The sequence below is a fragment of the Callorhinus ursinus genome, unplaced genomic scaffold (assembly GCF_003265705.2).
Source record: "Callorhinus ursinus isolate GAN/ISIS: 27379988/994484 unplaced genomic scaffold, GSC_fseal_2.0 scaffold17, whole genome shotgun sequence".
NCBI classification, from domain to species: Eukaryota; Metazoa; Chordata; class Mammalia; order Carnivora; family Otariidae; genus Callorhinus; species Callorhinus ursinus.
In genome coordinates, this window is record NW_027397079.1 from 15024147 (window position 1) to 15041871 (window position 17725).

The 17725-nt window shown below is 35.9% G+C and overlaps 1 protein-coding gene across 2 annotated transcripts in view; it reads left to right on the top strand.

Annotated features, from left to right (window-relative positions):
* The window catches only part of TRAPPC11 (trafficking protein particle complex subunit 11), a 46166-nt gene that overhangs the window by 6095 nt on the left and 22346 nt on the right, over positions 1–17725 (top strand). Inside the window, exons 5-18 of one of the 2 annotated variants that reach the window (XM_025885914.2) lie at positions 720–834; positions 3810–3909; positions 4247–4320; positions 5866–5962; positions 7574–7707; positions 8363–8510; positions 10961–11054; positions 12031–12110; positions 12220–12298; positions 12381–12435; positions 12782–12927; positions 13384–13445; positions 13549–13681; positions 14286–14416. In XM_025885914.2, the coding sequence (XP_025741699.2) occupies positions 720–834; positions 3810–3909; positions 4247–4320; positions 5866–5962; positions 7574–7707; positions 8363–8510; positions 10961–11054; positions 12031–12110; positions 12220–12298; positions 12381–12435; positions 12782–12927; positions 13384–13445; positions 13549–13681; positions 14286–14416 (1448 nt within the window). The remainder of the gene's footprint in view (positions 1–719; positions 835–3809; positions 3910–4246; positions 4321–5865; positions 5963–7573; positions 7708–8362; positions 8511–10960; positions 11055–12030; positions 12111–12219; positions 12299–12380; positions 12436–12781; positions 12928–13383; positions 13446–13548; positions 13682–14285; positions 14417–17725) is intronic. The other variant, XM_073902289.1, reaches the window with a different exon arrangement.

Here is a 17725-nt window from a genome sequence, read left to right on the forward strand (position 1 = left end):
AAAGTACTAATGCGTGAATAAATGCCTATCGTAAAAAATAAAATGCTAAAATTAAAATATTAATAAAAATTAATATTAAAATATTCTTCCCCCCCCAGTTCTACTTACCTCACTATAAAGGCATACATCAATTGACAAAACATTTCATCACTTGATTTTTTTAAAAAAGAATGTTATTTACTTATCTGAAGTCAGTTTGAAATTATATTCTTCCTGTGATTTTTTTTTTTTCTGAATGTGCTATAGAACAAAGAGAAGTGCTATAGGATTTCTAGTTTCTTATAAGAAAATGTCTTAGCTTCAAATGCTTATTTCTCCTACATTCTAAGACTTTGAGAGGCCAAAATGTTTTTTGTTTCTCTTTTGAAACTTGTGGGATCCGAGTTTTAGAAACCACTTTCATGGATTATGGCTTCTGTTTTTAGTTACAGTTTTGAAACAGTTATGTGGCATATCTGTTGGCATTACTTGGCCTGTCTATCTTGGCTCAGTAGAAAATTCCACAGGGTTTTCCTAACAGATAGGTACTGTGGGACTTCTGAGAACCGCCCCCTCCCCCCTCCCACACCTCTCAAGAATCCCAGGAGGCCTTCTGACATGGTGAAAGGGGGTTTGGTTTTTCTTCCTAATTATGTTGTTTAGATTTGGGGAACCATTCGTTTAGAAAAATACACAAATCATTTTATTTCTCTCTTCACCTTTATGGGATTTGTCAACAGGAGAAGATGTTACTGCATCAGAAAGAGCCGCAGCTTTATGTAATGCCTGTGAACTCTCAGGAAAATCTTTGTTTGTATTGCCCCACACTGACCACCTGGTGGGTTATATTATAAGGTAAATAAAGATCTTAAACATTTTTTTCTTTAGATTATTCAGAGGCATTGGAAAATTGGTTGATTAGACTCGTTTAATTAAAGAAAATACATGTTCATGGGAAAAAATTCAAAGGGTATAGAGGCTAGGAGGTGAAAACACAAGGCCCCTTTGTCAGCTCCTTAACCTTCTCCAGTCCCTTGTTGGAACCACTATCAATAATTTCTCAAGTCTCTGTCCAGATATGTCTTTTAGTGTAAAAATAGATGTAATCATACAACACATGCTGAACTGCCACGTAGCATTACCTCGTTGACACCAAATGTATATCTAAGTCAACTTCCATTTTTTTAAAAAAATATTTACATGTTTTTTCCATTGTATTTTTCAGTAAGCACCATATGTCCTTTCATGACCTGTTTGTCCTTTCATATGATAGTGTCTTCATTTCTGGCCTTCATTGCTTCATTTTCGATATGGTGATGTATTATTTAAATAATTTTTAAGAAGGGTCTGAGGCCGACCATATCTTAAATATCTTTATAAAGCCCTTCTATATGAAAGGCATCTGACTTGGGACACAACCATATCTCACAAAATATGTGACCATGGTCCCTTGTTTTCTAGCATTTAGTGCTGCAGAGAAGAAGTTTATTTATTTTAAGATTTTATTTATTTATTTATTTATTCATTCATTCGAGAGAAAGAGAGTGAGAGCAGCGGGAGGAGCAGAGGGAGAGGAACAAGCAGACTCCACGCTGACTGTGGAGCCGGCCTTTGACCACCTCTCGAGGCCTTTGATTTTGCGCTGCACCATTTCCCCGTTCACGGTGTGGCTTCCTGTCAGTGTGCTCTCCTTCCAGCTCCCCTTTCTGGGCTCTCTGGCTCAACTTTTAAGGCTGAGTTCACATGCAGCCTTCTTTAAAAAGCCACCGTCCTCCATCCTTTCCCTGAATCCAGTGATTCTTAACTCTGGTGATTTGGGCCTGCAGGGAGCATTGGGTAATGCCGGAGACATTTATCATGGCCGCCATGGAGCCTTCCTTCCCACTACTGGCATCTGGTGGGGAGAGTTCAGGGATGCTGCTCTCGGTCCTTCCAGGCACAGGAAAGCCCCACACAGCAAAGAAACGCCCGTGGGGTTGAGGGTGAGAAACCCCGCCTTAATGTCCTCTTCAGCTAAGAGAAGCAGGAATTGTGGCTTTTGCCCTTCCTGGGAATAATGCCACATTTAAATAAGGAGTACAGTGTCAAAAAGACTGATGTAAAAAGCAAGTGCTCTGGACCTAGGACCTCCAAACTCTGAATTGTGAGCACCAGGGGTGAGACAGTCCACAGGAGATGGGGGAAGACAGTATTAGACCCTTTCTTCATATTTGCGTTTTATCTTAAGAGAGAGGGTAAGGCTGAATATCAGTAAATCATCACATTCAGTGTCTGATCTAGGGGGGAATTAGCAGAGTTACTGGTGGCACCCTCACTCATTCGTGTGCTTTCAGAACATTTTGATGTATTTAGTTTACAGGCTACAAGATGTCAGTGATTTAGTTAATTTTTTTCTTAAGTGTCAAAGCAATAGAATGTGGGTAAAACTTCTGTGTGATGTGTTGAGTGATTGTGAGAATCTTTTGTGCTTTAGAGATTCACTGATCATTTTGAGTCAAAATACTTTTAAAAGAATTGTCAAATTTGTGATGAGTTAAGCATTTTTCTTTTTTAAAAATCTGAGTTCCAAATCCCCAGACCTTTCTTCTTAGGGCAATAAACTATCAGTGTCATGCTAACCAGCGGATTTTTTTTTTTTTTAGTATCATATTTTGCCTTTCAAAAATAAATCTTAAAAAAAATAAAAATAGGAAATCTTACCTTAGGAAGTATATCAAATATTTAAAGTTTTTGGCTTATCCATTTTTGAAAAAGATTTTATTTATTTATTTGACAGAGAGAAACACAGCAAGAGAGAGAACACAAGCAGGGGAAGTGGGAGAGGGAGAAGCAGGCTTCCCCGCGGAGCAGGGAGCCCAATGTGGGGCTCGATCCCAGGACCCTGGGATCATGACCTGAGCCAAAGGCAGACGCTTAACGACTGAGCCACCCAGGCGCCCCTCCATTTTTTTTCTTAGCATTTCCTTAGATATGTCTAAACTCTTTGAGTATAGTTTCAAAATTCTGTTTTATTCTGAGGAGGAAAAACCTTGAAGTCCAGCCTTATCTAACTATGAATTTAGCTTTCTTTCATGCCCCAGGCAGATATTTGTAATACATACTTATTTTCACAAAAGGAACTTTGATTTGTCTATCTATCTGTGGTTAATTTTCTTTGTTCCTGTGTTATCTCAAAGTTAGGGAGTGAAGCGGGATTTGAATCCTGTAATTGCTACTTTCCTCTCACTTGCCAGTATTTTTTTTTAAAAAAGATTTTATTTATTTCCTTGATAGAGAGCACAAGCTGGTGGCAGGGGGGGGGCACGGGTGGGAGAGGGAAAAGCAGACTCCCTGCTCAGCAGGGAGCCAGACACGGGGCTCAATCCCAGGATCCTGGGATCATGACCTGAGCTGAAGGCAGCTCATTTGCCAGTTCTTATTTTTGGTGCTTTTTCCATTAGCTTTCTTATCCTCTCACCTTAAATATTAATAGCACAAAAAATAGTCAAATTAAGTGAATATTGGAAATCTTTTTCTTTTACACTTCTTATAAAATGAAAGGGGTGGAAGTAATCTTAGAGAACACCTAATGTCTACAAATTACAAAAAAGTTATTTTTATTAGTTATTTCTTAGACTGTAAATAAGTCGAAATGGCTTTTGGGGTCTTATCTAGTACATTTTTTATTTAGAAATTTAGTATATTTTGCTTTACTTTTTGTCTTTACCATGAAGTAAGCTAGATATCATCTCTGTCAGGATTTCACTTTCAGGTCTTACAAAGGTGATTCTTGAGAACAGTTTGGTTTAAAATAACTTTAGTGTTTGAATGTTGATTTTTTTTTTAAACAGATTAGAAAATGCCTTTTATGAACATGCACAGACTTATTACTACACTGAGATTAGAAGAGTGAAATCTCATAAAGAATTTTTGAATAAAACAACACACCAGGTAAATTATTTTTCCTAAAGAAGGAAATAATAGAAGCATTCTAAGAGCAGATTATTATCATTGATTATTTTCAAAGAGATTATTAAATATCTGTAATGCTTTGATGTTTTTAAAGTTTTTTTTAAGCTTTTTAAAAACTAGTTTGTCTTTCTACTTTTTGCCCTTAAAGTTCTTACAGATTTTTTAGCTTCCTTAACAAATGCTTGTTGGAATAATTCTTGGTCTTTAATTTTGAGTACTTTCCTTCGTACTTTGATGTCTCCTCTTAATGTTATCGTAATTTTTACATTTTAAGAGAATGTGTGTAATAATAACTTTTTTCTATTCTTTTTTTCAGCTTTTATTTGTTAGACATCAGTTCAAAATAGCTTTCTTCAGTGAATTGAAACAAGATACACAAAATGCTCTGAAGTAAGTTTTTAACAGTTGTCAGACTAAATTTTTCTTACCTTTATGTTAATAGTAACGTATTAATGGCAACTTCTGGGAATCTCAACCAAACTTCAATTTTAAAATGCTTATGTTGGTTAGATTCAGGTATGTAATACTTAATTTGTTTAGAGATGAGTGGAATATAATATTTTTGAGATTTAGAAAAATTTTTCATTTTATTATCAGAAGTAAATTTCATAGTATCATAAAGTTTTCTGGTCTAATTTAATTAAATTTCATGATCTAAGGAAACATATTAAAATTCTTCTCATCCTGTTGACTATTTGTATATTCAGTGAAATTTTTGTGTTGACTGATTTCCACAGTTAAGTATATATTAAACATTGTCTTGTCTAATGGTATGAATTTCTTAATCTGCATAAAGCATTTATTTAATTCAATTATGATTTTATTTTTAATTAAAAAAAATTTAAGTTTATAATACCGCTCAGCCTCATTTTTAATACGAAGGCTCTGCTTAGAAGCTTTGAAGAGTTAGTTGTATATGTGTTGGCAGTGATGATGCATTTTATTCCTTCGCTTTTACTTAAGAGCACAATTTAATTAAACATTTTTTTCTAGCTGTCACTCAATTTTTTGAAGATTGACAGTGCAGTATAAGATAGAGATAAAAAAAACAGCTTTCTATCCTAAAACTGAAGAGAGGCTAAGTGTACAGGGCAGAAAAATAAGAAAAAATAAATAAATCTATTGTTCAGAGGAATATTGCAGAAACATCTTCCTTTTTTGCTATTGTGGAGGTGGTGAACACCAGATTATGTTCTCTAAATCTCAGCGACTCCATGTGATTATAACTGGCTTTACCGTAGTTCATTCCTTACCCATGGTATTAGTTAAAAACCTTCACTTCTAGTTCTGCTCAAAAATAATTCTGGAAAGAAAAATTTTACCTGAGGAAGTTGGGAGCAAGGAGTTATCTTTGGAGGAGACTGAGATTTCCTCATTGCCTTCCCTCCTCAGGGTAGGCCTCCTCCTAGCAGGCTCTCCTTTCCCACCCCACTCCCCCGTCTCCAGCCCGTGCTGGAGATCAGCAGTGTCCTCTGAACTTGCAGGGGTACTTGGGCTTAAAAGCCGTTGACCGGTGCTCAGTCTTGATAGCACCTTCTTCGCTAATACAATTTCTCTTTGTTGGAGAAGCTCGTAATGGTGCTTTTAAAAAAGTTGTTTTTTTTTTTTGACAGAATGCTAACTTTTTAACGTAATTCTGGACAATTGTCCACTTCCATTTTCAACTTATTTTCTGTCTGTTATCGACAGATGTTAGCCACAGAACAATGTACGTGTGATGGTTCTGTTCTCAGTGAAACATCATTGATTCCTCCCACATATTATTAATCAATAGATCATTTCTCAGGAAATCAGAGATCGAAATGTGTAAGTTATTCCTGAGCTGTTGAGTGCTAAGAAATGTTGAGTAAATATTGTCTCTTATTTCTAGTAATTTGTTCTGGGGAATATTTTCTTGAAATTAATAATTAACCATGTTCCACATGTTTATATTAGGAATTACAGGACCGCCTATAATCTTGTACATGAGTTGCGAGCCCATGAAACTAATATTCTGGAAATAAAGACTATGGCAGGATTTATAAACTACAAGGTAATGGTTCTACTTCAAATAAAGGAAACTCGTTTTTGAATATTAGATTATCTTTTTGAAATTGAAAACCAAAGTTAGTTACTTGCTCTGAAAAATATTTGATTAATTATGTTCTCCTCTTTTATACCCCTTATTTCAAATAGCACCCTGGTTCTTAGCAGCCTAATTGTCATGCTTGGTTTTGAGTTCACGGGTCTCAGAGTTCTCTCTTAGAGCAGTTTTACTTTTGTAAAACTCCTTTAGGAGGGTCTTCTGTTTTTAAGTGGGAGCAGGAGAGAGCGAGAAGAAAGCTACTTGTATTACTGAATTTTATAAGATGCAACAAATCGGAACTATGTAGGCCTTCCTTGGTTTAATGGCACCATCATACAAAATGTGTAGCTGATCACCTGAGAGAAAACTTTCATCCCTGTTAGTTAAGCATTTGAAGATTGTACATGGTAGAAATAGATGCCCCCAGAAGGCAGGTGGGTCTTTTTGTTTTGCTTTTAATCTTTCCACACTCATCTTTTAAAGATGGCTGGCACTGGGATGGCGGCCTGAGGGCACATAGACGCTGGGATTCACTGTGTCAACGTTAATAGGTACAACGTCTGTAGAGGATATTTCTGTGATGACTGTATACATTTAGAGTGGGTGTTCCCTTTGATCTAGCAATTCCATTTCAGGAAATTTATCTCATATATGTGCCAAGACTTGCAAGTCACATATGTATGGATATTTGTTGCATCTTGTAATAGGAGAGAATTGGAAACAACCCAGCCATAAGTGACTGGTTAATATAAAGTATAACTCCAGACAATGGAATATTCTACAACCATTAAGAATGAGACAGCTCTACTTATTGATATGGAATATTAGGTGAAAAAGTAAGGTACAAAACGGCGTATTTAGTGTGATGCTCTCTGTTTAAAAAGTATAGTTGATTTATAAATGCTCATATACTTGTCCGTGCATAGACTGTATCATGGAACGTGCTGGGAGCTGGTTGCCTCTGGAACAGGAAATTGGGTGGCTGAGGGACAGAGATGAATGAGAGACTTAACTTTTCATGTATTCCTTGTACCTAAAATATAAAACTGATGATAAGCATGTGGATACAAATTTAGGCTTCGTTTCTTCTGTTTTTCCTTCTACTTACATAGATATAGATGATTACTGTTTTGAGATAGCATTCCAGATAAAAAGTTTTCAAGAATGATATGGAGGCCACTATGCTGTAATGGTGGTACAGAAAATCTTTAGCTTTCTGCCAATTCTAAAACAATGTTTATCTGTCCTAGAGGAAGTAGTATTTTATTTTCGTCCATCCTTATGCTCTTCATTGGGTATAATTTTTTTATTCTGTTCTATACTTTGAATAAGCTTTTCTAAGGTATACAGTAGACTCAGTACAGATGTGGATAAATTTATTTCCTTTATCCAGGGGATATAACTGCTGATTTTAGCATAGCCATTATAATAGAGAAAATCCGTTCCCTTACCAAGAATTTAAGAGAGGAAATGTCATAGTCTTTTTAAAGTTAGTCTCACATTTTACATATTTTTAAATGAATATGCCTTTTGACTCTCTTTTCTTCTTTATTTTGGGGTTGATTTTACATTTTGCAGATCTGTAGGCTGTGTTTTCAGCACAACACCCCATTGGATGCAATTGCTCAGTTCCGAAAACACATTGACTTGTGTAAGAAAAAAATCGGAAGTGCAGAGTTGTCTTTTGAGCATGCTGCATGGATGTCTAAACAGTATGTTTTAAATTATACTTTTAGAATTTTTGTTCTTTAAGTACTTGGGGTTTGGAGGAGTGGAATTAGCATGGACTTTGGTTCTCAATTGAGCTAAGCTTTTTGTCAGTAAGTAGGCACTTTAGAGATCTAGCTAGCATAGGGTGTGTTTCCAGCAATGCTAGATATTGATTCATAGAGTTCCTTAATGGAAATCACTTAATTCATGGTACCATCTCTTTTATTCAGCATGTATTTATGGAGTTTCCTCCATGTGCCTAGGTTCTGAGAATTAGCCGGGAACAAAAAAATCCCTGCTGGCATGGTACTGGCTATTCAAGACTGATGTTTAAAAATTCTAAAATGAAATTGTTTCCAGAAACATGGTTGTATTTGAGTGGTGGGAACTGTGTTGACATACACTTTGATGGTATATTTGTAACGCTTTGTCAGTACAGAAGAGTCGACTTCAATGCAGAAGTTATCTGTAACCCGTAATTAGTGTGTGTAGTATTTACCAAGAAACCCAACAATTTACAGTTCATCAGTAGCATTATTTTAACACAGTCTGCTGAGGTTATGTTTCCAGGATGAATAGTTATTAGACGTAAGCTTCTTTTTCTTTCCTTTTTCTTTTTCATCCTTTTTTTATTTCTTGATTTTTTTTTTCTTTAAGATTCCAGGCCTTTGGAGATTTATTTGATGAAGCTATTAAGTTAGGGTTGACAGCTATTCAAACTCAGAATCCTGGTTTCTATTACCAGCAGGCAGCATACTATGCCCAGGAGCGGAAGCAGCTTGCAAAAACCCTCTGTAACCATGAAGTAAGTTACCGACTCCAGTATTAATCTGGTGCTTAGGAAGTGTATTAATCTTCTCCCAAAAGAAGATAAGACTAATTGATGCTCATAATTTTTTTCCAAGCCTTTGAATAGAATCAGTTTTTATCTTCTATATTTTCAGGAGTTACGGTTATTTTCGGTTTTAGTCTGAGTACTCCATTTCTACCTGTGGATTAAGCAGAAGTTTTTCTGTGAAGAACTGACTTATGATTGGCAGTAAAGACAAGGGCAAATTACTTTAAAATAAAAGTCACAGTTTAGTCTGAGCCATGCTGTAACTCCTGTTGATCACTGCCATAGGAGTTTGAAGGACTTTGGAAGAATATGCTTTCTTTTGACCCACAAGAGAGGATAACTTCGGACTTCTTTTTCTTCCTGGGGTTTTCCTCTGTGGAAAATTCTTAAGAATCTGTTCGAAGCATAATGTTAATTGCAGTTTCTTAACTTGACATTTCATTTTGCCTTCCTTGTGGGTGATTATAGTTAGATACCAGTTTCCCCATAAGCACCTTTAAAATTTAAAGAACGTGGTAGGTAGATGTATAAATACATTTACATTTGTACAGTTCTATCAGTTTATTTTCCTTTAAAATCTGCAGTTTTCTTCTCTGAAGACAGGTGAACATTATCAACAGTGCTACTTGAAAAACGGTTCCAAAAACAGTTTGCATGTTAGTACTTAAAATGTTGGATTTTTTTTTTTCCTTAAATCATGATATAACTACACTGTTTTCTACCACGTTACTTGTGTATGATTTATAACTTCATTGCATGTTTTATATTTAAAAATTAAGCATATTAAAATTTGAGCACAGTATTTTTTCTAATTTTTTTATTGTCACGTTAATCACCATATATTACATCATTAGTTTTTGATGTAATGTTCCATGATTCATTGTTTGTTCATAACACCCAGTTGAGCACAGTATTTTAAAAGGTGATTAAAACTATGTTTCGGGCGCCTGGGTGGCTCAGTTGGTTAAGCGACTGCCTTGGGCTCAGGTCATGATCCTGGAGTCCCGGGATCGAGTCCCACATCGGGCTCCCTGCTCAGCAGGGAGTCTGCTTCTCCCTCTGACCCTCTTCCCTCTCGTGCTCTTTATCTCTCATTCTCTCTCTCTCTCAAATAAATAAATAAAATCTTTTAAAAAAATAAATAAATAAAATAAAACTGTTTCATAAGAATATAAGGAAATGGGATTAACAAATACCCTTAGTTGGAGTGTAGAATAATATTTCTGTCAAATAATAATTTGAGAAGCCTCAAAATCATGCATATCTTTGGACCCTATCTTCAGGAAGTCTCAGGCAGATAAGAGACCCTAAGAGAGAAGTACTAAGATTTACTTATAAAGTTCTTTGGGCAGACTTATTAATTGTAAAGTAAAAAATAAATAACACGATGAACAACCTGGGGAATTTGTTAAAATGTGGGACAGCCGGCAGCCATGACAAATAATGTTTTAGAAGAATATTTAATGATGTGAAATTTACAGAATATATTTAAATGAAAAAAGCAGTTTGAAAAATTATTCCGATTGGTAACAAATATTTGCGTACAAAATCTGGAAGCCTAATGTATACACTTTTTTTTTTTTAAAGATTATTTATTTATTTATTTATTTGAGAGAGAGAGAATGAGAGATCGAGAGCATGAGAGGGAAGAGGGTCAGAGGGAGAAGCAGACTCCCTGCTGAGCAGGGAGCCCGATGTGGGACTCGATCCCGGGACTCCAGGATCATGACCTGAGCCCAAGGCAGTCGCTTAACCAACTGAGCCACCCAGGCGCCCTAATGTATACACTGTTAATAGTGGTAATAGATTTATAGGTGATTTAGATTTTTGTCCTTTTCCTTTTGGATGTTTTCTGTATTTCTCAGCAATGTACTTGCATTATATTTTGGTTTCAGAGGGAAAAAATTACAAGGAAGAAAAATAAAGCAGTGTGAATTTATAAATTCTGGTGCCAAAAATATCCCTCCCGAACCAATACCAGGACTTAATACACAAGTGATAAAGAAGGAAAATAGTGTCTTCTTTTTAAAACTCCTTATCACATTATTTTCATTTGCACAAAAAGCACTTATACATTTGGAATAAACATCAAACATAATTGTCAAAATTTTTACTGGTTTATTATAGCAAAAGATGAAAAGAAAATTAAGGAGTTAGTTACTATGAAATCATTTGTCAGAATCGGGTTGATTTATTTAATTTAATTCTTATGAAACTGCCTAGGTATTAAATGGAACATTTTTTTTCATGTTTGTGAAAATTTAATGTACGTTAAAATATTCACAACTGATATCTGGACATATGTTTAGTATTTGTATTTAGGAAAATATTTTTATTCTGTCAAAGTTTGAAGGTGAATTGGTTTGTGATAGGTTCATAAACTCTTATTTAGGGCTGTGTTTTATTTTATTTTACAGGCTTCTGTAACATACCCCAATCCTGATCCGTTAGAAACACAAACAGGCGTTCTTGACTTTTATGGACAAAGATCATGGCGACAAGGAGTACTAAGTAAATAATTTTTCCCTCCTCCCTTTTCTCTCAACCTCAGAAGGCACAGATTGCTATCACAGTCTTTCCATTGGCTACATAGGCCAACAAATTATGTTGAGGTAAAAATGTGGGTTTTTTAAACATCTTTTTTTTTTAAATTAATTAATTTTAAATTTTTTAAAAATTATTTTATTTATTTGACAGAGAGAGACAGCCAGAGAGGGAACACAAGCAGGGGGAGTGGGAGAGGGAGAAGCAGGCTTCTCACGGAGCAGGGAGCCTGATGTGGGGCTCGATCCTAGGACCCCGGGACCATGACCTGAGCCGAAGGCAGACACTTAACGACTGAACCACCCAGGCACCACTAGACATCTTTTTAAAGATTCCTCAGTTCTTTAGTTCTTAGGATGTTTTGTTTGTATCACTACATCTTAGAATAACTTATAATTAAATGTGAGTGTGATTAAAACATTTGTACACCTCTTGTCTTAAATGACACAATTAACAAACCACTTTGGTCTATTTAAATATTTTAATTCTGGTTACCTTTGACAATTTACTATGTTAGATCTTTTAAAGCAGTATTAACTTGTATCACCTTGGAAATTTCTCTACATCTTTTTTGGGTTTGATAAACACTTAATTTCAGCAATTTCTGTGGCAATCAAACCTTAATTGTTAAGAAATTATTTACTTTAATCTCCAGAAAGTGTATTCTATGTTGAGAATGATGTTGGTATTATTTTTCAGGTGGTTGATTCCACTGGGCAAGAGAATGCTGAGTTCAATAATGTTCTCTTCAGAACAGAGATCACAGAGAAGTTGCCATGCCAATAAAGCAGTCTCCTAGAATCTTTAAAATTCTAGAATGTTTAAGAATCTTAAATACATTTTATTTAAGTAAAGGATTCAACGAGTGTACACTTCCAATGTTCATGTGAAGGATTTATGTTAAATGAGCCATCTAAAATGGGTTGCATCTTATCTTACACAGGTTTTGATCTTTCTGATCCTGAAAAAGAGAAGGTGGGAATTCTTGCCATTCAGCTGAAGGAGAGAAGTGTTGTTCACTCTGTAAGTTTGTTGTTGTTTTTTCCCCCAATAGAAACTATTTTTTGCAGTATTCAAGGAATACCTGAGATTATTTTTATTGGAATCTTTCACACTTTCTCTCTTCTAACAGGAAATAATAATAACTCTTCTGAGCAATGCTGTTGCACAATTTAAGAAGTATAAATGTCCAAGAATGAAAAGTCATCTAAGTATGTATTCATAACATGCCACAGTTTCATGCCACTTTGAATAATTTAGAATTATGTACATAAGATCTTTTTCCCTTTACAGTGGTTCAAATGGGAGAGGAGTATTATTATGCAAAGGATTATACCAAAGCTTTGAAGTGAGTCCTGTTCCCCATTTATTTTTTATAAGTAATCTGATTACCTTACAGCAAAATGAGAACAGAAATGTGTTTTGAAGGATTTATTATTTCCATACTTATTTCTATTTCTGTGAAACTCCATTTCTGTGGTATTTTTTTCAAGTACTCTCTGCTGGTACAATCATTCTCAAAGTCTTAGGAAACCACATTTAGCTAAACGTGAAATTACCTGTTAAACTATTTCAGTAAGAGTTTCTGACGTGTATATAAAATGAGTCAAGCATGTTATGTCCTCCAAGAAGTCTTCAAGGCCTTTCTTGTGAAGCTGTTTGAGCATGTCTGATGACATCTTGCCTTCTGTCAGGTTGCTGGATTATGTGATGTGTGATTATCGGAGTGAAGGATGGTGGACCCTGCTCACGTCCATATTGACTACAGCTCTGAAGTGCTCCTACCTCATGGCTCAATTAAAAGATTACATTACTTACTCCCTAGAACTCCTTGGAAGAGGTAACTTGGTGTTCTTCCAGTAAAATCCTGAATCTTTAAAATTATGTAGCGTCTTTAAGCTTCTTAAAACTGAAAGAATAATTCTCGAATCTTTGACCATACTTTTCACCCTGTTTAGATCAGTTTGCCAAGTGAAGGGACTCATACTTTCATGGAACTTACTATAGTTGAGGTGTCATGATAGTTGAGAAGAACAAAATTCTTCTTCCTTCCTTCCTTTCTTTTTTTTTTTTTTTAAATATGTCCTGAAATGATTTTTCCCATCAAGTTCAAATGCGAGTATCTAGAGCATTGGGGCTCACGTAGGAAGCTGTGTTGTTGTACGTTGTCTGGAATTGTGCTTAGCCATCTTAGAAGAGGTATTTATTCTGTAGTATTTTAATACCTTCTTTGGGGGTGGTGGCCTTACGGGCCCGTCTTACAGTGACAGTTATTTTCCTACTTCCTTCATGTTAGCTTCAACTCTGAAAGATGACCAGAAATCTCGGATCGAAAAGAACCTCATAAATGTACTGATGGTAAGTCAGAGTTCTTTCTATAAAAGGCGCCCTGGGGATATCTAGACCTGTATCTGTGTATTTTTATCGCTAGCTGAATGAATTGTACTCTGTGTTGGTGCAGAATGAGAGTCCTGATCCGGAACCCGACTGTGATGTCTTAGCCGTGAAAACGGCTCAGAAGCTGTGGTCGGACCGAGTCTCCCTGGCCGGCAGCGGTGTCTTCACAATAGGGGTGCAGGACTTCGTGCCATTTGGTGGGTAGCCAGCGCCTGTAGTGTCATTTCAGAGGAATCATCCTTTTTGCTACAAAATGAGCAGACATGGAACCATAAATATAAAAGTCAAAGAATGTTCAAAATATGTCATCCTGTAGATGAAAGTGATTTTTTTTCTTTCTCCCCGTTGACTTATAAAGATTTTCAAAATTTTAAATCCTTAACTTATGTATTCAAATTTACTTTGTTCGTTTGTAGTTTAAGTGTGATTTGAAATACATTTGAAAAGACTGTCCTTTAAAAAGCTTATTCTGTAATGCCTAGGTAGGTATTTTGAAATAAGTTAAAAAAAAACAAAATGATTTTTTTCCCTTTAAACTCCTATGTTAGTTACGTTTCAGGAGCAACTGTGTTTTTAGAATGAAAGGTGATTTTGAAGTTATACTTTCTTTAAATTTGTTTGTTTTTGTTTTTTTTTTGAAAATGAGCTGCATTTATGTGTGTTGAAATGCTTTAAGGGCAGAATTCAGTAAGACTATCCAGGGTAGATGTTTCCTTCCTGAAGAGTGAGTGTGGATCAGAGAATCATGGGTGTGTGTCTTGAGGGTCCTGTAGTGTGTGACTCTCTTTGTTTTATTTCTAGTACAATGCAAAGCCAAGTTTCACGCCCCAAGTTTTCATGTTGATGTTCCTGTGCGATTTGATATCTATCTGAAGGCTGACTGTCCACATCCCATTCGGTTTTCCAAGCTCTGTGTCAGCTTTAATAATCAGGTAACAGTACCTCTTATTGTGTTTTTACCATGTATATATCTTACTGTAGCTTGCATTAAATTAGATGAAATGAACTTAGCGAATTCTAGGTCTTAATGGTTGCATAGTAACAAATGATGGACTTTGGTAAAGTCTATTTGAAAATAAGTGGATTAACTTCTGTACTAGCCATTCAAGTTTTACACTTTTCCCTCTCTGTTTTGTTTTTATTCCATCCTATGAAATGTAGGAACTTTTATTTTTTTGTAATATATAACTTGAATTTCAAATGAGGTCTATCAAATATAATTAATTTTCAGAATCGTTTGTTTTACATTCTAACATTGGTATTAGCTTTTTTATTATAAAACTGTTAAATATTTGATGTTAAAGAAATTGAAGTGGAATAGATGGATATAAAATGAAAAGTAAGCGTGTGCCCTCCGATTTCATTCCCCGGAAGTCATCACTATTAACTTCCTGAACAATTGAGACGTTTTTTGTGTATGCGCATAGAAGCGGCTTTTTCTTTCTGCAGAACTGGGATTGTATACATCTGTACATTTCTTTAACGTATTAGAATGTTGGCAAGTACTTGATTACATTCCAGATATTTCAGTTACAAGCTTATTTCAGAGATAATTATCTTCTGGTCATCCGGAAAGTATATTGAGCCATTAAGCCTTAGCAAGCATTTAACCAGCAAATATTCTTAGCATCGTGGTGAACCTCAAAGCACTTAGCATATGTCAGCCCCATTGAAATGGAAGCATTTTGGGGGCAGGGACCAGGACTGACCCGCAAATTGCCCTAGTAGGTAGTGAGAACTAAGTTATATGATAGGCTAGAAATATAGTTATAGTAGGCATGCCAAAGAAAAGGGAGGAGGTTTCAAGGATAAAGAGGAAATGAAGATACCATAAAGTGATGAGAGAGGAGGAACATGTTTGGCAAGAGGAAGCGCCCAACGGAAGCAGGAGTGTACATTCTGGGTTTGTGGGCAGCAGGGACCCCCAGCCTCCCAAGAGCGGAGGGGCTGTGAGCCAGGCCAGTGCGACATGAGCCCGCGTGGCTTGAAGGAGCTTGAAGAGTTCAGCAGGGATCGGCTAGTAAGAGAAGTATTTGAAGATTTATTTATCCATTCATTTATTCATGTTCTATTTATTGGATGGTGGTAAAGAAAGAGCTTTATTTATCTTAGTTGTTTTGTTTTGTTGTTTTTGTTTTTGGTTTTTTTTTTTTTTGACTCTTCACAACTGAGAAATAACCCTGGAATAGGATTGGTTCAGTGAACCAGATCATTGTGTTTTATTCAACTTTGAACCATTACCCGATGATTCCTTCTGATTAGTTTGAGAGTTTTAAAGCAAGAGCATGATATTTAGAATTTAAGAAACTTTATTCCAGTGATGAAATAGGATGAAAGAAATGCTCTTATGGAAACCAACCGGAGCCTCTTTATGTGAACCCAAGTACTAAAGTGTGAGGATTTGCATTAGGATGGTAGTGGTGGCGATGGAAAGAAAGGGCTACAAGAGGTATTTACAAATAGAGAAGTCTGGATTGCTGAGTGTTTGTCGTAGAAGATAAAGAAGGGGGGGGGTAGGATGAATGAAGGACCGTCCTCCCTCGCCCCACCAATAACTATTTGTTTATTTTATAGTTTAAGTGTACCTACAACATGATGATTTGAAACATACATAATTTGCAAAATGGTGATCACAGTAAGGTTCCTTAATATCCATCACCTCACATAATTACCTTTTTTTTTTTGTGGTGGGAACAAGTCTCTTAGCAACTTTTGAGTATATAATACAGTTTGATTAATTATAGTTGCATGCTGCACATTAGATCCCCAGAGCCTATTTGTCTCATAACTGCAGGTTTGTGCCCTTGGCTCAGCATCTCCCATTTTCCCCACCCCTTGGCATCCACCATTTTACTCTGTTTCTGTGGGTTATAGATTCCATATGTAAGTGAGATCACTCAGTAGTATGACGGGATTTTGTACGTGATGTTACTTCTTGGATTGGTCGTCCCTCTTCTTACAGTTGCTTCTCGTGTGTGATGCCCTTAAAAGCCTCACTTCCGCAGGGACACCATCCCTGCCTACCCTGTGGGTCTTCCTAGCCATAACCCTCCATAGTACTTATCACAGCTGTGCTTTCACTTTTGTCTGTATGGTTTTTTGGTAAATTATTTTCTTTATAAGCTCTCCTAGGACAGATAATTTTTTTTTGCTCAACTATGAAATTTTTTTTGGAAATATTTTAAATCTGGAATTCGAGGATAAATAGATTCTTTTTTTACTTTTCTTATTATATCCTACTGTCCCATTTCTTTCTCCCCTCTTTTCTTAACAACTTCTATAATTAAAAACTAATTTAAAATGTTAATATAAAATGTAAAGCAATTAGTTTTTAAAGTTAGATTATATTCTGCATATGTGTTATTTGAAATCCAAGATACAAATCATAAGAAAAAAAGTAGTACTTAGGTTTCAGAAGCATGGAATAGAAATGAAAATTAGAGGGAAAGTATTAAACTTAGAAGAATTTTCTGTGAAGATAATTCATTTGCTAGGATAGAAGGCGACTCTTGGAAAGTTCTTGGGTGGGTGAGAATGGTGATGGTCTAGATGTACACAGGAAGGATGTCTCCCTTTACTCATCTGTAAGTAATGTGCCCTTCTGGGCCGGTAGATGTACATCCAGTTTGGGACATGCTAAATTTGAGTGGTAGTGGAATTCTCCCCCTAGACAATTTTGGATATGAACTTTCAGCCAAGGAAATAGGACAGAATTAGTTTTTAATGTGGGAAATATTAGCATAGAGGTGTGGAATGTATAGAAATGAATAAACTTTTCAATGAAATGAACATAAAGGGAAAAGAACTGAAAGCCAAGGAATGAAGCCTGTGGAGCCTCTGAATTAAGGGGACAAGAAGAAGAAAAAAAAGACCTTTGAGGGAAAAACAGGAAGTAGTCAAGAAGGATGATATTATGGCGTCACAGAAGCCAAGTAAAAAGAAAGCTCTTTAAGAAAAGGGGGTGATAGACAGAAGCATCCAATGAAACAAAGAATAAATCTTTGTTCCTCCCAAATGGAAGGGATGTGTAAATGTTTACAGAAATCAGCTTGTACGCGGTGAACTGTCTCTTTACCTTGTGGTAGCTCGGAGAGGATTAGCTTCCATTGGGCATAAGCTACTTCTCATTAATCACCCTTCGTGAGGCTTTAGTTTTCAAGCAGTTAAACTTGCCTCACTCCAAATCATTTGGTGTTCAGTGTCAGCAAAGCATATGACGTTTGATGTTTATAAACTGTGAC